At 40.1% G+C, this 23,633-nt stretch overlaps 2 protein-coding genes across 2 annotated transcripts in view; both read right to left on the bottom strand.

The window, feature by feature from the left end:
* The window catches only part of Lhfp (lipoma HMGIC fusion partner), a 231,918-nt gene extending 210,147 nt beyond the window's left edge, over positions 1–21,771 (bottom strand). Inside the window, exon 1 of the mRNA XM_013515896.1 lies at positions 21,284–21,771. Within this exon, the coding sequence (XP_013371350.1) occupies positions 21,284–21,668 (385 nt within the window). The 5' untranslated portion in view covers positions 21,669–21,771. The remainder of the gene's footprint in view (positions 1–21,283) is intronic.
* Positions 21,756–23,633, bottom strand: part of LOC106148860 (translation initiation factor IF-2-like) — a gene marked incomplete in the record, with an annotated part of 32,390 nt that continues 30,512 nt past the window's right edge. The window contains 2 exon segments of the mRNA XM_013515728.1: positions 21,756–21,847; positions 23,438–23,633. Coding sequence (XP_013371182.1) covers positions 21,777–21,847; positions 23,438–23,633 — 267 coding nt within the window.

Genomic DNA, 23,633 nt, shown 5'->3' with positions numbered 1-23,633 from the left:
GTACTTAAGTCTTGCTCTCCTCATCTACTTTGGAGAGCTATGTCTAGCATCAATAGCTAGTTTGATGATGAGCTACTGAATGAGCTGAGGCTGACAAGACTGGAAATGTGGGGTTAGTGGACATGCAGGATTCAGGGACATGGCTCCATCCTTTATCAGGGAAGAAGATGTATCTAAAGAGTGATTTTTCTGTCCCCTCTTCTCCCTTCTGTCCTTGTTATATAGCCTAGTTATTGGCTGAAGGCACTGTAATCACCATACATGAGTGACCAGAGAGCTTTGTGACGTATCGTGGACTGGCAGAGCAAGAAGCACCAAAGTAAAGGCAGAAAGATAATGTACTAATAAGCCTCAGCTTGTGAATCTGCTAATACTCACAGGACAATATTTTCTGAAACTACTGCTACACTTATTTGCATTTCAAACTCTAGCACACAGCTAAGAAATGACTTTTAAATATATTTTCAGATTGCTACTATTCTGCTATCTTTATACAAGTAAATTAAAACCTAGCACAATGAAATCCACAGTCATTTTAGTCATAACACCTTCCTAATTCACTATAAAATCACTATGCCCAGGAATGATGTAGTCTAGTGGCCAGACTGTTTCAGTTTTGTTTGAATTCCAAAAGACTTCCCTCTTTGTAACAAGTGATATACAAAAAAGCAGCTAAGATACGTGGGTAGCAATCTGCTCTTCAGAGAGTCCCAGGGCAGGATGGACAAGGGGACAGCTGCGGGCTGGGCTGCTTTTCTCCTCTGGGTCCAGTTCCCTTCTGCCCAGTGCACATGGTTCCACTGGTGGCTCATTTTGGCCATGGACCACCAGGGTGCAGACTGCAGGCCTCTCTGCTCCCGGTTTTCAGAACGACGCTGAAGGCTCAGGTCAGACTAGAAATCCCCACTTTGCTTTCAAATCTATAGACACCACAGGGCAGAGGGTACAACATTTATTCTCTATTCAGGTTTGTGCACTACACAACTAGCCCTGGGGGAAGTATCTCTTCCTTTTGCTTTATTACAATTCCATTTTGCTTGTGAACTAAACCTTCCCCAGGAAATTTCTTAAACGGGAAGACTTCTTCTACCTTTGCCTGGGACCACAGACCCTTTCACAATTCCTTTTCGGACTTGTTCTTATGGCTGCAAAGTGAGAGAGAAAATAAGCTCATTTTTCGCTGCTCTAATTTATAATCATTTTACTAGAGTTCATATAGACCAGATTTGGGTCAAAATTATTTGTTTACAGCACAGTTAAAGTCTGTGAAAATATCGGGGCTGTGGCTGAGAACAGATTGCTTAGGTTGTTGGAGTTTTCTGCTTTAAATTTTGTGCTAAGAAAACTGATAGAGGCTTACTTCAAAGATGGTAAATTAAGCATAGTTCCAATTTATGCTGTGGTGGGTACTGGTATTAAGTACTTGCTCTCCCTGTCTCATTACGAATCCAAGGAACAAAGCTTTCGTGATATTAACTACAAATGAAAGAATGAAGTATGTCTACTTCACAAACATAAATATAAGAGGGGAATTCAAACCTCCACCTCCATTCTGCATTCTGCAGGTAGCTTTATGATGTCCAACCTGCGCAGCCACCCAGGGTCAGTCTTGGTCTCAGAATTCTTCTGTCATCATTTTAAAATTCTCAACAATATTTGAACTGTGGTCCCTGCATTTCCATTCTGCATGTCCCCAACTACATCACCTTCCCTGCTTTAGAGGTAAGAACAAGATTACTTACTCTATGGCCTTTACCTTTTTACTAACAAACAGAATTCATTTGTTTATTCATTTATCATTCAACGTCTTAATTTGTTATGACTACGTGCTAAAAATGCAAGAAATACTAATGAGGCAGAAACACTCATTACCTTCTTAGAGCTAAAAGTCTAAAGAAAAAAATCAAAATAGTTAGAAATGGTAACATTTAAGGGAAAAAATAGTTAAGTGTTAAACTGACCTTTAAAGTTTAACAAAAATTCCATCTGGCAGTTTAAAAGGATATATTCCTAAATGGAGCAAATCTACCCAATTTTGCTGGTCTTTCCTCTGCTCTGTACCATGCTGCACACAGAGTGATATAGCAGTGTTCTTCCAAGCAAAACAGAAGTAGAAATGCTTGAAGGCCAATTGCAGTTCAATTTTGAGAAACTGTTTTCCAAACCTGAAAAGGTTTCCATTTAGGGAAGGAGTGTGAATGCTTCCAAGTACAAGTTAAAGGAATGAAAGTTGAACCGTACGAATTCAAGAGTTCCACTTGTGTCAAAAGTGCCAACTTCCAAGTACCCTCATGAGCTGTTGTCCCAATAGATATATTTTGATCGTCTACCAGAGGCAGTCTGGCATGGTCATCCTAATGAACAAGTACTGCACTAACTGACGGCTTATGGGTACTCTTGCCACCATCTAATATTGCCACGTAGACTTGCTACTACTTTGAAATAGAATCTCCGGGTGGCTTTCCAGAAAGGACATGTTGCCCATCTACAACAATTAAATTGCAGAGAAGCTTTCTAAATTCATTCACCACCTTTAAAATACATGCTGGCAGCAAGTCTCAACCTATACTACTGGAAATTTCTCTTTTGTCTTTTGTCTTTTCAGGAACAGAGTAATCAAGTTATTTTTAATCTAATGTAAAAGACTGAGCCAATTATCGTGAAATGATAGGAAAAAACCACCCTGCTAAAGACCCCTGCCAAAAAAAAGATTGGATCAACATGAAGCTATAGCTGTGAACTGTCTCTCAGCAACATTTTCAGTGTTAACTGTTTCTGTGCCATCTGTTGGTACAAATGTATATACAATGGGAAAAACACAGGATCATCATTTAGTACTAACTTGATCAAAAGCATTTTCATTCAAGCAGTTGTTTCTTTTAAGCATGGACTTAGGGCATGCAAGACAGAAAATTCCATAGAATTTTCCTTATGCAACAGGTGCCAGAGCATTAGACATAAAAAATGATCTCACCAAATGAAAGGAGAAGAATTAATGGTATAATAGACAATATAGATGAAGCATGTCACAAAGCCTAAGTTAGTATCTTGCCCAAATAAAGACCTGGATGCAAAATTTTCCAATATAATTTGTGGGAGTAGTCGCATACATATAAAAATTGTGATAGATCCAGAGTATGCTGGGAGGTTGCAGCTGGGAGGGGAGCGAAGTTGACAGTTATGCATGGTACACAGTGAGCACCTCAATCCCCACATCAAAAATATTGATAAAGTTCCTTAGGCGCTCCGGAAAGAGGGGTGTTTTCCAGCAGTGTAATCGCAGGAAAAGCTGCAGAGAAGTCAACACTCGAACAAGTTCTTGAAAATCAAGTAGAATGAGGCCTCTGCAGGACAGAAGATAAGGTAAAGGGAACAGTGTCTGCAAAAGCATGAAAATGCAATTTAGATGGGGCACAGGAAATCTCAGAAGATTCCATTTATCCAAAGGGGAATGTACAAGGTGATCAGTGGACAGGAGCATAACCAATGGAGCCTGCAGCCACACTGTAGGGAGATTTTATTTTACAAGGATCACACAGGGTATTCTAACCATGAAGAGTCACAGTCACAGCCAAGATCATTCTACCAACAGCAGGAGGATGGCTGGCAAGAAGAAAGGTACGCAAGAAGGGAACCCAGGCACTTTCCAGATACTTTCCACCCACCACACGTCTTGGGAGTCAGTGGAAAGCAAGGTGATAGGACACCAGGACACCAATGATATCACTGTTTAATGCCAGAGGACTTTTTAAAAAGCTCACCCAGAGGGCAGGACTCTTGACAGCATATTTCAGTTACACATAATTGCATATTACATTAAGTAACTATCTCAAAGCATATTGAAGACAAAATTTCTTGGCTTTGGTCTCAAAAAAATTAGTGTTATAGTACTTTCTTCTGACCCATCTTTAACTTCAATTTCAAACTGTTTTTACCTTTCTCTCACTGTGTGCTTGTTACAGTTTTTAAAGAAGTAAATACAACCATCAAATATATTTTCTTTGTAATGTTATCAATTCCCTGGAGGATCAGAAATGAAAGCTCCAAAACTCCTGAACTGAGCTCTAATCTTATAGAACGCTGCTTCAACACACACCTGCAAATATCACTGGCAAAGTTCATTTTGTGAAGATAGAAGAGCTGTCCAGCAATATAAGACAGTACTGAAGCTTGCTGTTGGTAGAAAAAAGGTAACATCTTTCTGAGGGAAAGAGTCTAGTAACCAAAACAATAGGTTTAGGAACTTCTCAGGGGTTTGCCCTGCGTTGTATTTATTTTTTTTTTGTCCTACCTGTCACAGTTTCAGATATAAATTGCAGTATATTCTTTAGATTAAATGAAAATTGTGTAAAAATTACATGGTATATTACATAAAGCTTAATGAAAAGTATGACATAAACTGATTCAGAACGCTAAAGAATTAATTCTACTTTTCAAATAGTCTCCATGTTTATGCCAAAGAGATAAAACACAAATTTTATGAGCACTTAGAAATCAGACAATAAATACCTCAGAGTGCCTTGAAAAAGGGATGGGGAGTTAAAACACGGGTCTAAAACTAGGGTCTAGCTCATTGCAAGAGTTATTAAAGCACTTGCTAACAGGTATGTGTCCCTAGGTTTAATCTTTAGTACTGCATAAAAGAAAAGGCCTTACAAAAGCAAAAGATGATATTTAAAAGAATCACCATAAGCAAGAAAACTCATCATTTGACAGCAGATGCTAAACAGAATAACAACAAAAAAACCACTTTTCTATACAGATATCTATACAGTATTGCAAGTTAAGATTTGTAGAGGTCAAATACACCTCATAACAAAGTGGATTTGCTACCTCCTGATAATAAATCACCTACTGTAAGAATATTACTGGTTCACAAACCAGCTGGGGAAATGCACTGGGGAGCAATAGCAAACTAACAATAGATGAAAATACGATCAATATTCATTCTTTCTTTTGTTGTTTCCTTGCGGTGCTGGGGATCACAGCTCTTTATAGTTTTTGCTTAGTCTGCTTCTGTTCATCATTTTATCTCCAGGACATATCTATAATGTCACCCAGGACGTTCAGTACATATTTTTGTTTACTGAATTTATTTGTGAGAAGCATTCAGTAAGTATTTGCATAGTGATCTATTTATTGGTAATAATTAGCATTTATTGGTAATCTATTTTGTCAGGCCTGAGACTGGGTGATTTCCACATACTTAAAGTTCACAAAAATTCGATGAGGTCAGTGTCACCATTAGTCCAGAAGGAAGGAACTGAGGTAAAAGCCAGGAACTTTCCCAGAACCATGACACTAAGGAGTACGTCCTAGTGTGTCCAGATCTTGTGTTCATTTGCTTTTCACAACAAGTGAATGTCATGGAGAATGTGGTCATGGGAGAATGTGAAACCCTGAGCAAAAAGCTGTACTTTAAGAATAGTTCATACAAGAAAAAGTACTAACATTTCATTTTAGTTACAGTCTCAAGAAAACATTCATTTTTGGAATCTGCCCACATTTAAAATCCTGAAGCATCTCACATGGGAAAAAAGTGTTGTTATTCTGATCTTAGGCTGTAAGTAATGTACAAAAACAATCAGCCAAAACTGTAAGTGTAGCTACATAGGAAAGTATAGAGAAATATAAACACTTCCCCTATACAGTATTTTCCACTGTAGAAGCATCCCATCAGATCCAGATTTCTGGATGTCACCTAAGTAGACTGCAAGATTTTGATGGTAAAATCATTCCACGTAAAGGACAATTGTCTGAAATTACAACCAAAGTCAAATGTCTTTCAAAAGGTGCCACACAGGGAACTAACTGCTGCGTAATTTAATGAAACCTACTGAGCTCAGAGGGCAAAGGCAGCCAAATTGAATTTTAAATGGTTCCAACCAGGAGCCTATAATCAGGAGAGCCACCAGTGGTGGGGTGAGATAAATGAACTCACTTTCTTCCACCAGGCAATCAAAATAGAATGCCATCCTTATACAGGAGACCCAAAACCAGGAGGAAAGAAGTAAAATATCACCCTTCACATGTCTACACTTTTAACAGTACATGGTCATTTCTAGACTCTGCCTTCTCCAAGACACCTTTCTGTTAATGAATACATGCAAAATGATCTTTTTCCTATACTGATTTTTACTGCATTTTATTCCAGAAAATAAAACCAGTTTTTTTAAAGTACAAACATTTCCAAGTTCATGGTCCGCCAGCATTGTAATGGTGAAGCAACTGGCAAAATCCACAGGGAGGCTTGAAATTGGCAATTGAGTCAGACATTACTAGGAGCTTGCCTTTCATCCAGGACAGCCAAATGGCAAAGGTTGGTGTCAAGATGTAAAAGCCATGTTTTCACAGTAAATAAAGTAATGCCCTCTTACATGACGATTTTCAAAAACACTAATCGTATAAATCTGTATGCTTACCCTAATCTTTCTCATGAGCTCCACGCCCAAGTTTCCAACCTCCACCTTGACCTTTCACTGTGAAGCCCTACCAAAACTTGAACCACAAACTGTCCAGAGTAAACTGATCACCTTACCTCACAAATCAAACCTCTTGCGGACATCACCCTTCCCCTAAAATGATGGGCTTATTCTAGGAGGTACGTAGACCTGAAAACCAAGAAAACCGCCAATGCTCGGTCTCACCAGTGACAGTCAGTTACCAAGTTACACTGGTTATATTTTCACGCTATCATTCGCATCTCTCCCTTTGTCTCTTGCATCTCCAGGAGTCCCAGGCCTCACTCCATAGGTCACTAAGACTGTGGCCAGGTAAGCCAGAACTGCAGTCCAGTGAGACTTTACTCCTGGTGAAGACTTGGAAGAGAAGGTAAAATAGGGCCACCAAGGCAGAGCCAATCTGATAAACCAGGACATGGGGGGATGACTGAAATTCAGCGACCATGTAGCTAAGTGTGATCAACTCCTACACAATGGGAAAACACTTCCAGCAGCAAAACATTCCTGAATCCCTAATGCATTTTTGCCTGACATTTGTTGTTGTCTTTGTTATATATGGCCTTCTCAAAGGCAATACTGGATATTCAGAAGAAAGAATGCAGGGTCTTCAGCTGAGCCTAAGGCTAGCACAAGCTGACCTTTCCAGCCTACCCAACATGTGTATCACAGAGGATCTTGGGAACATCTCTCTGAATGCCCTTAGCATTTGCCTCATATTTGTCTATATCATTCCTTGCCCTAGATTTTGAGCCTCTTGAAGGCAGACACTGTCATATACTGTCATATTCAAGTCCGTGTTTCAACACAAGCCTTGTATTTGCCATTCTACAAAGTAGGTACAGTATCTGATCAAGACTTATGAAATCAAAATGGGCTAACGGTATACACTCAGCAGCTTTTCAAAGAGTCGATGCTATATTAAATCTCAAGCAGACAGGAAATGATTGTCATTTCCCTCTCAGACACTCCAGAAAAAGAATGTTAGAACACACTATGTCTCTGTCCTCATGGAGTTACAACCAGTCAGAGGAGAAAGACATCATACATCTAGTTACAAAAATCAAGTAAGTAATCTCAAGTACAGAAAATCTTGTGAGGGAGAAATACAATTGCATTTCCTAACCACCTACCTAGACGTCTGTATTACTTAACACATTCAAATGATACACAAAAAATACCAGTATGGCTTTCTTCTCATTTCAAAATATAATAATGGTTAGCTGCACCTCAAAAGAACTGGTACAAGTGAAAGAATCCAGTTTTTTTCCAACCAATCTCCCTCAACTTAACTCTCCAATAATTTGCCTTAAAGGTACCAATGTGTCAAATGAGTAAGGAGAGGAACAAATGCTTCCTCCTTGCTCACATCTTTTCATCTCTTCATCGGCTTCTGATCTCTGAGCATCCTAACCAAATCTTAATGTGAATCCTTCGGGTCTCTCCCCACTTCACTTCTCCAGCCTCATCTAACTCCTCCTCCCCTCGTGTTCCGGTCTGGCTCCCGCATGCCTGAGGGCCTTATGCCTGCTGTCCCTCACCTGGGAGGTTCTCTTCCCTCCTGTCTCTCTGTGCCTGAGGTATCAACTCAAACCCGATTCCTCAAAATCTTCTACCTTTGGCAGCCGACCCATGGCTGCTAACAAGGTGCCAGTTCTTTCAGACATTCATTATATTTTTAATTTTACAGTCATTTGGGGAAATATTAGATTAACACTGGTGTCTCTCATTAAACTTAAATTCAGGTAGAAAAGAACCACACATTTCTGAACCGTGCTTTATCTCTAGTGCCTACAACAGAACTGCACACATAAAAGCCACATAAAAACATGTGTTGAGTAAATAAACAAAAGCACCACCATTGAGTAAATCTCTCTGTTCCTACACCTAACACATTTAAGAGGAACTGCCCTTAAAATGAAAATTAATATTCTTCCTCAAAATACCATTATGAGAATTAAACCTTATTTAGAAGTGACTACAGAGTCTCTCACGTAATTGTCTTAATAAAAGGATTAGTGCACCATTTAGACAGCACAATAAGCCACAATGAGGGAAAAAAAAACAACAAAAATGATGTCCCACTATATGCTAAATAGCAGAAAATAATGACTCCACTTATACAAGCTCCTAGTAATGTCTGACTCCACTGTAGTTTCCTTCTAGCCATGAACATGGACAATCCTTAAATTTGTCTCCCAAAAAAATATTGTGCACATGCCTCAGAAACAACCAGACTTTGGGTTGTCAGGCAGAGGCAGGTGAAGAGGCAGGGACATGTCCTTGTATCCCACCCTGCCCAGCCACACAGATGTTGGAATACTGGATATTCACAAGAAAGAATGCAGGGTCTTCAGCTGAGCTTAAGGCTAGCACAAGCTGACCTTGCTCATCAGCCTACCCAACATGTGTATCACAGAGGGTCTTGGGAACATCTCTCTGAATCCTATGAGGACCTGGTCCTTCCTGTGTGTCCAAAATCACCCAGTGATTATGCCACCTCTATGAAAGGTATATTAGATTAATGAGAGGACAGTCTATCTAGGTGATTTTCTCATCAAATAACACCGAGGGGATGGATTTTAATAAAACTTCTGGAGCCTGGAGGGAAAGATATGCAGAAATAGCCACAGTTTAAAAGCAGTGAGTCTCACCTAAGAGTTCCTCATTGAATTAAGATTACATTAATCACAGAATCATTATAGCTTAAAGCTAAAAGGTGCGTTGCTTTTTAAGCAAATTTGATACAATGAAGATATGGGAACTGTAAATTACCCCAGAAGGACAAAAGAATGTTCTGTGTTCCCTGGCCTTCAATTCACTGAACTCTTAGAACATAATATGAATGTGAATTCACAGACAAAATTCAGGAAGTAACTACACTAGTTTCTTTATTTTCTTAATACACAGCTGTCACATGACTCACATCAGCTATGACAGCAATCTCTTATATCGCCAAATGATAGGATCCATTTATTATAGGTAACTGACAGCAGCTTTCAATTGTAAAGATGTTGATCTACAACATTCATTTATTTTTACAAATAGAATAAAAGTGTAACCAGAAGTGTCAAAATTGTTTACAAAAATGAGAGGTATAAAATCAATCTTACATAAAATTATTGTTTATGTACTTGTGCATTGCGTATTTCTGGTATTTTTAGGGACAGAAATGAAAAATGCCCACTCATATAAAGGTGAAGAAGGTTCAGTGACACTGGCAGTTGCTTTAACTATCATCAAAGTGCCCTGTGGAAGTCCTCAGATGTCCTGGCAGTCAGTAACCCACACCTGCACTCTGAAAAAGGGGCAAAAGACTGTAAAATCAGAGATATTCACACTGTAAAGCTGTATAATAATTTACACTCATATTTACTTTTAAAAAATAACTCAGAAAAAAAAGCTGCTGTAACTTGTATTTTGTTTGTTTAACTTGAGGGATTAGAAAAGAAAAAATACTGATTTTCTTACATAAAGAAAATAGCGTTCTGATATATTCATTCCTTCCTTCATTCATCTGTTCATCTAAAAATGTTCATCGTGGCAGCAAAGCTAGTTTAACTCCACCACAGAAACATCTTTAAAATCCTTCTCTTTCTGTCCCACGGCTTCACCCAGGTCTTCATCATCTCTGGGGCCACAGGGAGCAAATCAATCTTCGCTCCTCTCCACTACTGTGTTATGTAGCACCTTAGCCGATTTTGCCTGCAGCCATTCACAAGCTTCAGTTTAGTCAAGTACAGAATCCTCAGCTCGGACTATAAAGGGAGACTCTCATGACCTGCCTCCTCTGTCCTCTCCACTTTTATCCCTGGGGCATCACCCCATCTAACACTCTAGAGGAAATCTGCTGCTATTCCTGGAACTCCCGTCAGACCTCTTCACAGCTCTTTGGCTTTGAGGATTTGGATGCTCCTGCCCAAAAGCTCAGGGAGTCTCCTGCTTATCAGACCCAGCACAGGGAGCACCTCTGCCAGGACCCTTTGCAGGCAGCCTGGAAACACTCCTCTGTGACCTGCAGCATTTTGTTCACACCTCAGTGGGCCCTGGGCATTCCTCAATTAAATACCATAGATCATTTTCTTAAAAGAAAAAAAAAAAGTTCACAGCAGGTCATCATTCTCTACTTGGATGAGGTATGATTTTGAACTGTGTTTCAGCCAGGGTTCACCCAGGGAAGCAGAAACCATCCAAGTTATCTCAAACATAAAGAATTTAATGTAAGCAATTGTTTATACAGATGATAGAGAAATAACAAGCCAAACAAGACTTTAAAAGGGGACCCAGAAATGATGAGCAGCAGAAAATGACTGCTATCCACTAGAATGGAATGATGATACTGGCAGAGGATGACATTACTGGTAACTAAAGGAATGGGCTCTCTCATGAGGATAGCGTCACTATCAGTGCTTTTCTGATGGGAGCTGTAAACATGAAGAACAAAGCTTTCCAGGCGCAGAGACATCTGCTCCTATAAACCTGTGCAGAGCGGGAGAAATCACCTGGCTTTTCCCTGCCTCTCATCTTCCAATAGAGCTTCCCTGTGGCCAGACCTACCCAGATGCCAATGTCAAGGCAACTGGGAAACATAGTCCCTTCTGACACGCAGCCAACCAGGGAAAGGCAGGATGGAGAACTGACAGGCACACACTGTGTGAGGCTGGTGAGCCCCACACTTGGCTAGGTCATTGCCATCTGTGGCAAAACATGGGAGTGTGTGTTATGCATCATGAATTCCTTCGGGTTGTAATTATATCCCACATTGGTTTCCTCCGTTAGACTAGGAGCTTCACAATAATAGTGTTGTATCCTTATTTTTATCTGAACATCTAGCACATTATTTGGCATATACTAGGCTCCGAGTAAGCAAATGCTCATAACCACCAATCTTGTGGGTTTACAGAATACTTTAACTTCGCATTTCACTCACAATTTGTATTCTGTTGACCATTAATTCAAAGAGATATTAATACATATTACCAGTAAATAGGACCATAAATGGGACCATGCCATTCCCAAGTAAGTTTGTGAAGCACAATGTTAAAGTTAAGCCAAATGTTTTTATTGCAGAATTAGGCAGAGCTATTAAAATTTGCCTGGAGAGGAAACTATAGTCTTATGCAGCTGTTTGCAATACATATGACTATAGAACACTTTTTTTAAAGGCCTAAAATTACATCAATTAAGGGGACATTAGTTTTTTTGGGTTTTTTTGGGGTTTTTTTTGGTTTTTTTTGGTTTTTCTCCGGTACCGGGAACCGAACTCACGACCTTGCGCTTGCCAGGCAGGAGCTTTTGCCGCTGAGCTAAATCCCCAGCCCCAAGGGGACATTGTTTTAAATGTCATCACATTGGTAGCATTTCTTTATTGTCCCTTAGAAATTTTCCCATGATGCACAGAAGAATATGGTCACTTTCTATAGATGCACATGTCACTAATAAGAAGTTAAACCTAAGTAATACATCAAATATTAATTGAACATATTAGGTGTCATTTACTATTCCAGTCACTGTAGGCCTAGAAGAAAAATATGTCCTAGTTCCTGCCTATTGGAAGAGATAAGACAAACAGAAAACCATAAAATAGAACTTCATTTTTTAATCAAAAAATATTGTTGTACATGTTTTAGGACATTGTAATACCAAGAGTTCTCTAATTCTTAAAAATCTGACACATGAAAGATAAATTATTTACTAAAATATAAGCAGGTCAGTTCTAGAATTTACATTACTATTTAAACTTCATACATTCTAAGAACAAGTCACTAATGGGAGTTACATCTACCATAAAAAGAAAAGATACCAAATTATTCAATAATAAGTCAGCAATATTAATGACCAAAGCTAGGCAATGCTGTGTTCAATTCTACTGAGAGCCTACTGTCCTCTAAAAATAACTATTCAAAAATCCTTAAGAAATCCATGGACTCCTTTATTATGATCTAGCTGGAAATTTAAAAGTTCTATTTTATCGATCTACATTGACAAAGTAGAACATTACCCTTCATTTTAAAAGAAGGACACAAAGTCCTTGGATTTGTTATTGAAGAAATGTGTCCTCCAGAATTAACATTACCTTTAGTCTTAAAGGATTATTATGAAGGTTTTTCCACAATGGAAAATATTTATATTATACTTATATTAGAAAATTATATTATATTATACTTATATTAGAAAATCTGGCCAGCATACAACCTTCTGCTGAATAATTTTTTTAAAACACTGTGTTTGTTTGGTTGGGCATTCTTCCCAATGGCCTTTCTATTACAAATTGTACTATTAACATTAACCTATAATATATTTTTTTGAAATGTGATAAAAAGTTACTACATCATATTATATATCAGTGTTTCCACTGTAATAGAAACATAAACTGAGAGTAAAAGACACAATCAAGATAGTCACCTGTATGTTAAAAGACTTACTCTCCATGATAGTCAAAATCCTGAATTCTAAATATTAAGCAGAATTTCAGTTAACACTGAAATTTGATGGTGATAATATTCACAGCCAATTCAGTAACTAATGGGAGAACTTCGGGTATCACTCTAAAATTCAGTGTTTTCATCTGTAAAAGAAGAACTAATTACCTGCTTCACTGCGGTGAAATGAAGGGTGAATCACAAGTCTCTTGAGGGCTCTGGGCCTACAGAAATTGGGGAAACATTTGATGCCGTGTTCCCACTCATTCTCCCCAGACTGGCAATATGCATTCACTTATTAAAGGCTCGATAAAGTTCTGCTGTAATGAAGTCTACTAACCCTTCATAACCAGGTGTTTCTCAAATCTACTTATCCTATAACTCTTTTGCTTTTTCCTGTTAGCATGTGTTGATATACTCAGGAATTCATCTTCCTTGAGGATTATATTTTAAGAGAGCAACAAGAAACCAGATATGGTGGTACGTACATGTATTCCCAGCACTCAGGGAGACTGAGGCAGGAGGACTGCAAGTTCAAGCCCAGACTCAGCTACTCAGTGAAACCCTGTTTCAAAACCGAACCAAAAGGTTTTTAAAAGGGCTGGCGATGCAGATCAGTGCAAAGGCCCTAGTTTCTACATCCGTACTGTAGGAAGGGGAAAGGAGAGAAAAAGCAAGAGACAGCAAAAGAGAGAATGAATAATAAGACCAATTCTAATGATATAAAGAATAAAAGCTTTGAACTGATGCTTGGATTCTTTCTGAGTATAACCAACACTCACAGTAAGCCTCCCTTGCCAAGCTGGCGCTCAAGCACTGACAGAGCATAGCAATGGCTTTGTGTGGAGTGCAAATTGTATGCACCTAGTATACGATATAAGTTAATATAATGGGAATAGTTATGCATCTACATTCCTCTGTCAGTTTCCTTTGTGACTAACAACACATTTTTACAAGACAACTAACCAGTTTACAGTCTCTGTGTTAGCAGGGCTAAGTAATCCATAATGACATTGGCCTGGGTAATCTCTAGCTATGCTGTGTTAGCTAGTGGTAACAAAGGGAAGTGAAATATCAAAGGACTCTCTTTCTAAGACTGTTCTCTGCAAAAATAAATGGAGAATTGGACCATGTTTCAAAATATCTACTCATTCTAAGAAAAAAGTATTGCAGAACTGTTAACACAATAGGCCCATGTATAGTGAATGAATAACCCAACATTTCACCATTTTTAAGAATTATTATCATTATTATTATTTACTTCAGAGATATAATGTTAGGAAATAAAAATTAGTAACTCCAAATTGGGGAGGAAAAAACCTGAATACATGTGGCAGAAAAGAAATCAGGGATCTGAGGACATTATAACTAAACACAGATCAGCAACATCATATTGTTTCAGAGTGAAGGAGGCAAAACAGTGTTAGGAATGGTGGTAGGATTTATCGCTTATACCTGGAGTCGTAAGTCAAAATGTAGTCTTTCTCTAAGTATAGCATGGAAAATATTCGATTTTCCTTCTGCCTTTTGAGTATATATGCAAAGGTGAGAACCACTTAAGGTTAGCAAGATCATATAAAAGACAAACCAATCACAGTATTCATAGGTATGTTCCGACAGCAGTTTGGGTGTTCTGTAACTCAAATACCACCACCAATAAAATAACAACTACAGATGTAACAGTCTAATGGTTCATACTGGCTGAACAGTTGTGAAAGTCTCCACACTAATGCTAGCATAATTTGAGGTTTCGGTAAGTAACACTGGTTTGTGGACTATTTGGGTCTAGAGCACCTGGGAGATCATTCAAAATCCTCTACCTGAGTTCCACCCAGACCTGACAAACACATGCCCTGGGGCAGGGCCCTGGACTCTAGGTATTGAGTGAAAACTCCAGAGAAAGGAAACAAAAACAAGGAGAGGTACTTAGCCAACACTTAACCACAGAGGTGGGGACACTTTTCATAGCCCAGTTAAGAGAGATTTATATCAGGTCATGACACACTTAATTCTAAGTTTTAAAAGTCAGCCATCTAGCAAAGGGCACATTTTCTAAAATATTAAATACTTAGCTTAGAATAGGGATTCCAACATGTGGCCTCCAGCAAACAGTACGGGTGTCACTGGGAAACTTATTAGAAATGCAAACTATGAGGTCCCTCACCAAACCTACTGAATCAGAAACTTGAATGGGGGCTGGGGATATAGCTCAGTGGCACAAGCGCCTGCCTGGCAAGTGCAAGGTCCTGAGTTCATTTCCCAGTACCAAAAAAAGAAAGAAAGAAATTTGAATGGGCCCCAAAGACGCTCTGTTTTAAATTCTTACAGGTAATTTCAATGCATTTTAAAATCTGAAAACTGCTGGCACAGAACTCACCAGGGCCATATATCATAGGTCCAAGGGAGTTAAATGAACCAAGAGTAATTAGTAATCTATAAGATGCAATTTAAAGAGGAGCAAAAAAAGTCCTACTTGCTCCTTCAGCTGGTCTAAAAAGATCCAAAATGTCTTAAAATCAGAGCAACTTCCTTCAGTTAAGAGACACTAAAATGTCACTCTGCCCACTACAGTGTAATGTGCCAACCCGTATTACTGATTCAGCTATCACTTGCAATAGCCCAGATATAAAGGAAAGTGCCACATAGCATAATATATGACAGGTCAGTATTAAAGTAAGAAAGGAAAGAGTCTCAGCCAATCAACCTAAAGGGATGAAAGACATGCTCAGGTGGGACATTCCAGTGAGGGAAGCTAGAAAGGCAATGATACTTTTCTCACACAGAGAAAGTGATGCCCAAAGACACATTCTGTCATCATTACTGCCTTCAGTATCACTTAACTATCACTTAACTGTTGAGGAGATGGTGTCCCTGGCTTCTAAGACTAGAACAGGGTCTAAACTGGTAAAGCAGTCCTTTGCTGCTGGTTAGCATTCCACACCCATTTTACCCATATATGCGACTCACATCCAAACTAAACAAGGAATAATATAAATTCAGAGCTCTCTTTAATATACTTGTTATGCTTTGTGTGTGGATGTCCCCCCAAAGCCTCCTGCAGTCATGGGGCAGGCTTCTGGAGTTTATAACTGATTCATGGTCCAATGTTGGAATTATGGATGTGAGCGCTACACCCGCCCAGGGGTGGGTAGTTTGCATACAATGTAAGTGAGGGAAAGAGGCTGCTTGCTGCCACCCCTCCCCTTTTGCTTTTGTTGCTTTTGCTGTTTTCTGCCACCATGAACTGTTACCCTCTGCCATTTGCCACACTGTCTTGAAGCCAGCTAAGTATGGACTGAAACCTCCACAAAGTGTAAGCTAAATAAATGTTTCCTTCCTTCATTTTGGGCATTGGGTATTTTATCTCAGCAATGAGAGAAAAGTAACTAAGACAGAATTTGAAACCAGAGAAGTGGGGTCATTGCTGTGACTGTACCTGACCATGTCATTCAAGAGCCTTTGGAAATGGCTTGTGGGAAGTGTTTGGAAAGGTTCCGAGATGTCGCCTGAAAGAGTAGAGCTGAAACACTTTCAGCTGTTCTGTATGGGAGATTCTGGTCAGAGCTCAGAAAACCAGAAGGCTGATAGAAATTCTGCCAGTAAAGACTGGGTTCGGGAGGTTTCTGCTGGGAAGAAGGACTGCAATGGGTGCTGGACTCCAGATGACCTATGTTATGGCTTGGCAGAGAGTTTGTCTGCATTTTGCTCATGTCCAGAGACTTTGTCTGATGCTGAGATTAAGGATGGCGGGCTGATTAATCTGGCAGAAGAAATTTCCAGGCAGTCAAATGTTGAGGCAGTGGCATGGCCATTTCTGGGGGCTTTTAGCCAGATTTATGTTGAGAATCAAGAGCAAAGAACCCAGCAAGATGATTTAAAATGTTGTGAGTTTGGCCAGGAAAAAAGCTCAAGTAAAGCTGTGGACTGCAAAAATAAGGCTGAGGAGATCTCCATAGCTGAGAAGGAAGAAGAGAATTGAAAAGATCGCCTGAAGGCATCACAAGCAGCAGCAAGTCTCCACCCTTTGCAGCCTCAAAACTGCAAAGGTGAAAGACTTTGCTTTGAGAAGAAAGCCACAGAGTGCCCTGTTCCAGAATGGCAGTGGCAGCTGCACCAGGTTCCAAAATGCTGGTGGCATAGAGAATTTGCTCCTCAGAATTGGATTCAGAGTGCCCAGTGATCCAGGCACTCGACCCTATGGCCAAGAGAGGGGAAAGCTTGGCTACTGCTCCAGGTGGCAAGCAGACCTTGGCATCATCCATGTGGCATTGGTTTCAGGTGCATACAAAATGCAAGAGTTCTGAGATTAAAAAGGCTTCCACCTTGACTTCACAAGGCCTGGGAAGCCAGGCAGTGTGCCCCTGAGAGGGCAGTGTGTGAAGCTGTGAGTATGAAGTGAAAGGTGTGGTGGAGACCTCAGAAGTTTGGAAAAGCCAGGATTGTAGATTGTTGGAGGAAAGCTGTAAGCGGGGAGCAAAACAGGCCTAAAAGAGAAGCCCAGGGAGCTGTAACCACCAGAAGTGCCATAGGGGAGGAGCCATGTAAGGCCTTTGGAGCTCACAATTTATCACACATTGTTTCAGATGTTCCACATGGGACTGCAGGATATGTTAGCCCTGCTGGATTTTGGAACTGCTTTGGTCTCAATGCTTCATATTTCCCTGTTTGTAACTTTTGGAATGAAAATATTTATTTTGTGCCATTGAATGTTGGAAGTGTTTAACTTTTTATTTGTACAGGGGCTGGCAACTAAGAGTTTGCCTTACAAGTTGGAGGAGACTTGGTACTTGGACTTTTCAGTAATGCTGAAACTGTTACAACTTTGGCAAGTCTAAATGCTTTTTGCGTAAAGGGATGTACATGAGTCTTTGGGGGGCCAGGGGTGGAATGTTATGGTTTGTGTGTGGATGCCCCCCAAAGCCTCCTGCAGTCATGGGGTGGGCTTCTATAGTTTAAGATTGATTCATGGTCCAATGTTGGAATTATGATGTGAGTGATACACCCGCCCTGGGGCAGATAGTTTGCATACAATGTAAAGGAGAGAAAGAGGTTTCTTGCCAGCACTCTTCCCCTTTTGCTTTTGTTGCTTATGCTATTTCCTGCTGCCATGAACTGTTGCCCTCTGCCACATGCCACTCTGCCTTGGAGCCAGCCCAGTATAGACTGAAACCTCCACAAAGTGTAAGTTAAGTAAACCTTTCCTTCCTTCATTTTGGGCATGGGGTAATTTGTCTCAGCAATGAGAGAAAAGTAACGAAGACAATACTCAGTCCTGCACTAGTCATTTCTCAAGATGAAATCTATACATTCAGGTCCTGATTATTTGAAGCACAAGTTCACAGAACTTACAAACAGTTTTTATATGTTTTTGCAATGATCTTACCTGTTACACAGCACATAAACACAACATCAAAAAGCTTCTACATACATCAGAAGATTTGCCATTAATTTTTTAAAATTCTGCTAAAGTCCTGAATGATGACAACAATATTTGAAAGCATGTAATTTGATAGTGAACAAGAACAACATGAAAACCTCTATTTTCTCAAGGCATCCTTATCATACTAGACATGTGAACATTTTTATTATAATTATGTTTTTAATGCCTTTCTACATGCCCTTTTAAAAAGTCAGTTTCAAAAAGTCAGTTCACACTGTTCTTTTTTAATTTATGACATAAACAAACCTTATGAGCCAGAGATGGCAGCAATTAAGGTTTATGTGTAAGTTACCACAGGAAAAGTAATCATCATTAATTCCTGGAACATTCCTAGAATAGGACGCAAATGTCTATTTTCAAAAGTCCCATTTGTGTTGTTCTATCAATCAACCCATGACATTTGGACCTCTAACCAACCACAGCAAAAGGATTCAAAATTAAGGTTGACACTTTGTCCTGTAACTTGTTCCAAAGTTCTGCAGGGGTTTTTCACTGCCTGATGTTTCACCATATGTGCAGACTCTAGATATAGCCAGCAGGGTTAAGCAGGATGCCTCTGTATTTTGCCACTCTCCTGTTTCCTGTTGTTTTTGGAGCAACCCTCACTTTAGCTAAACACAACCCTTCTGGGCAAATCATTTTTACTAAGGGAATCTGCAGAGTGCCCTGTGTGCTGATTACATTTCTGAAACACTATAGTCTATGAGATTCACAGTGTTCCCTGGTTTCAAATTTTGCAGTCTTTATAAAACCCATCCACTTCATGAAAAAATTAAGAAAAATTACAAAGCCATGACCACACAAGTTTTATAAATAAAAATCCAGTTATGAAATGAAACACAGGAGAATTTCTCTTTGAAACATTGTGTTTTGTCATCTGATTGTGGTTACTGGCAGATTTTCAACACTCTTTCCATATTCAAATTAATCTTAACTCCAAATTTACTATTATCTTTGATAACAGTGATATTTACTAACTTGTACTCTTACTGGGTCAGAACTAGAAAAAGTTTCTGAGTTTCACATTCAGAATTATTTTTGCTGCATAAGAGAAAAAGGTAAGAAATGAAAAAGTACCAACTACAAGTAAATTACATCCTTAGTTTAGTCTCAGTAACTAACTCTTACCAAGCCAGAGTTCATGAAAAAACATCCACAAAGAAAAACATGAATCATCTTAAAATATGTATAACTTTCCCAATTGTCTATTTCCTTGGGTCTTCTGTAAAGTAGAACATTTAGCTCTATATAATTCAAAAAAAAAAAATCTATACATAGCTTAGAGAGAGAAGCATAAATCTCATGGGTCTCAGATTCACTTCCTGTTGCCTTCTTTCATTATACGTTTAAAGGTAATCAATAAAAACTGATTTCTCTTTGTAAGTATTCGCCTATTCTGCCAGAAATAATAGCAGTCTCTGCCCTAAAACAGAGAAAAAAAAAGAAAGTAATATTTACCATAAGAGAAGAAAATGAAACTGCCTAAGCATTTTCCTGAGCCAAGAGAAACAAATAGCAAATCCAGTTGATTCTTAAAGAAAAGAAAAAAGTTTAAATACTCTTGGCATTAGTACTATTCTAAAAATCTGTGGTATCAACAAGTTTTCCAATTCTGTGTTTATATTTCTACTTTCAACAATAACCTCTTTATGTTTCCTAATAGTTTTAATATATTTCTGTGTAAATATACATATTAAAGGCAAGATTTTTGTCATTGTTGAATACTGAAGCAGTAAGGAGAGAACTGTTAGGGTCCCCAGAGCAGACCAAGACTCAAAACTACAGGGAAAAAAGAAAAAAAACGAAACAACTGAGGAGAGCAAAGTTAATTTAAGGTAAGGAACTAAAGAACTGAAAACAAACCTGTCTTGTGTCAAAGCACAAAATTTTGCCACCTGCATTTTCAGCACACACAAAACATTACTTGAAAGCTTCATATTAAAGAGTCTGGAATAATCCACTGGGATTCTCTACTATGTACACGCTATCTCAGAACCATTCACTTTGCATGTGTTTTCTTCTGCATTCTTCACAAAAGATTGTAAAAAAATACCCAGTGGGAGAGTAGCAGACTTTTACTTTGTCATGAAGTTACAACTACATTTTATAAGTTTCCCAGGTTTCCTATTTCCCTTCAGTCTGCGCTATCTGTGGACGTTGTCATACTGTAAATCAGAAAAGTTTAGCCAGTCAGGTTGAAGAATGAAGGTGAAAAGCACAGTGGAAAATACATAAAGTGCAATTAAAACCATATGACCAGAGATATTGAAGCAATACTTGCTGGAGGAAAGCCAAGAAAAAATCTAAACTTTCTTAGTGTTAGTGAAACTATCCAGTCCATTTGGGACAAGCACACAGCATGCACTAAACACAGTATTACTTTTTTCTTTCTCACACAGCAAAAGTACTCAGGGAGGTTGAGTCCTAACACAGTAATTAAGCCTATAGAGATCTTTGAGGTATAGTTAAGTTTAGAGTTGTTAATATAAAACTGATCTATCATTTAAAGCAGTAATATCTACTTAGAAATATAGCTTAAGATATAGGGTCAATTTTATATCCAGTGGGGAATATTAACAGTTTATGATGACAATATTAAATCAAAAGTCTTTTGCATTTTTCTACAAACCTTTGCCTCTAAAGACTAAGTATTCTAGTTAAGACAAAAATAATACGATTGCCTATAGTTAGACATAAAAAACAAGAAGCTATAAAACCCAAACTACCTGTCCTACTATGTATATTCCAATCTAAGACGCATAAGTCTAAGGATGTATAGAAAGTAAGAACTCTCTAAGTTGTAAAGCAACTCCAGCAAACATCTTTCCTCAAAGCCATTCCATATCTATTTCTCCTGTGCATTGGAAATGTCAAGCGCAATAATCTCAGTAGACAAACGAAATATAATTTTCAATATTGCTTTGGGATTCTGGCAAACAACTCAAATGTAGTAAATCACTTACCCCCCAGAAACTGAATTCCTCCGGCCACTCTTCCTACTGTCCGGGAGATGAGCTCGGACACACAACAACCCATGAGGGCCGTGAGCGCCACCAGGAGGAGCAGGCCACAGCCCAAGCCGGTCACTATGGTACAGATCCTCCATTCTGTGCTGGGGATGCCCTGAAAGGTGGCATAGCGCCCACATTCCTCCACCATCACCATCATCTGCCGACTCTCGTCATGCACAGGGTAGGAGCATCTCCGGAAAGTACCAAAGGACACTGGCTTGCCCAACTGGGATCCCCAGAGCCAGTAAGGCATAAAGAAGCCCACACAGGAGGTGGCAGCACAGAGAAAAGAGAGGAAAGCCCAGATCACCCCAGTACAAGTCAGGCTGGATGCCATCTTTCACCAGATTGGGCAATGACGACCTGAAGTCAATGTTCTGGAAATGCAGAAGTGAGCGAAGGTGTGAAATCACCAGTAATCCACAGTTGGGAAAGGAGGGAGTATCTAGTAGCAAAATGGATTCTCAGTTTCACTGGGCATCAACTTCCCATCCTCTGTGGTAGAGATGATGGTCCCTGTTAAAACAATAATAGGGAACATTACAAGTTAAATACTTTTTGAGAAGCGCTAACACTTTCACAGTTGGTGTGTACATTTAAGTAAAAAAACATTCAAACTCGTCTCAACACTTCAAAAGTGGGAAGAACTAATTCTCTCTGTAAGCTTCTCTATAATTCAAATTCTGTCCAACCCGCTCAAAGCTTCTTCCTGTCTTTATCTCCTGCAAATGCTCCCAAATTAACTCTGACAGCTATTTACTTAAAGAAATGCATGACTTCTATTTGCCAAGCCAGGGAATTCATTTCACTAACTCACATTAAAAGTAATGTAGCAATTTTACTGGCAGTAAACATAATTCAGGATATTAAAATAAAATGAACCATACTGTGGTTTGTTTACTTTGCTTGAAAGTACATACTCATTTTGTAGCAACTTTTCTGTGCCCCCTGAGATGTGCACTGACTCTCTATCTGAGCCCAAATAAAATAATTACGATAATCTTTCCCTATGGGAGAGTAAGCTGTTTTGGAGAGCTTGTTTTGGAAGGGAGGAGTGGAAGTACTGTATACGAACCTGCAACCATTTGAGTGACGGGTGTTTGATGTCAAGTATTAAAGAGCATGGATTACCTTTCCGATGAGACAGTAGTTCAGCAGGAGAAATGATTCCCATGAAATCATGGGAACTAATGAATCAAAAGAGTAGATGCCAACATAAGTCACACACGCACAGACTTTCTTTTACAGGGGAGGATGGTTAAGACTGCAGGAATTCTCAGATGCTACTGATTGGGTACTGGGGAGTGTCTGATCATAGTTCTGTCTAATGTAGGTACCTCGGTTGTCTATAATGTTTGTTGATTTCATGGGAATCATTTCTCCTGCTGAACTACTGTCTCATCGGAAAGGTAATCCATGCTCTTTAATACTTGACATCAAACACCCGTCACTCAAATGGTTGCAGGTTCGTATACAGTACTTCCACTCCTCCCTTCCAAAACAAGCTCCTGAGCGATTTCCCACACTTTCTATCATGAACACAGAAACACACAAGCCAGCCACCCTAGAGTTCCATCCCGAACTTCTCCTAACTCCAGCTTTAAGGGTCCACAGCCAATGCTTTGCCCCTGTCCTTTCACCATCTCCTCCCCAGACGGCCCAGTCTCCACATCTGGGTATCACCCGAGGAGACCCGCGGCTACTTTTTTTTTAATTGTCAAAGGCAGGTCAGAGGCTGAAGTTGGTCTGTCTGGGCCAGGAGGCTGGGGGAAACCGGCCGGGGCTGGCGTGGGGAAGCGGGGCCCGGGTCTCCGACGAGGCAAGGAATAAACCCATCTTCAGCCCCCCGCGATTGTCTGTCACCCACCTACCCACGGAAACACAATGATCCCTCATTCTACAACAGGGAGAGGGGGATTTTCGGCCGGCTGCGGGCGAACGGAGGCAGAGGATGGGAAGGCAGCACCCCCCGGAGGCGGACGGACACAGACGCGGCGGGCGGGCACAGCCCGCGGGGCGCCCGGCTCAGGGGATGCGGGCCGGGCGCGGTCAACCCGCCGTCCGGGCGCGGGGCGCGGGGCGCGGGGCGCGGGGCGCTCTACTCACATGGCCGGCGGGCGGCAGCCACCTCCTCTCCCGGTCCCGGGCACTCCACAACTTGCTGTCTTCCCGGGACGGAACATCCAAGGACCGGCGGACGGTCCCCGTCCTCCTCGCCGCTGTCCGGAAGCCGCAGAGCCCCGGGGCCGACTTGGGAGGCGCGCGGGGCGCGGCGGGGACCCCAGCCGGCGGAGCCCAGGCT

The sequence above is a fragment of the Chinchilla lanigera genome, unplaced genomic scaffold (assembly GCF_000276665.1).
Source record: "Chinchilla lanigera isolate Chin_1 unplaced genomic scaffold, ChiLan1.0 scaffold00030, whole genome shotgun sequence".
NCBI classification, from domain to species: Eukaryota; Metazoa; Chordata; class Mammalia; order Rodentia; family Chinchillidae; genus Chinchilla; species Chinchilla lanigera.
Note: the sequence above shows the minus strand (reverse complement) of the source record. Positions and strands in the feature narration are given on the sequence as shown.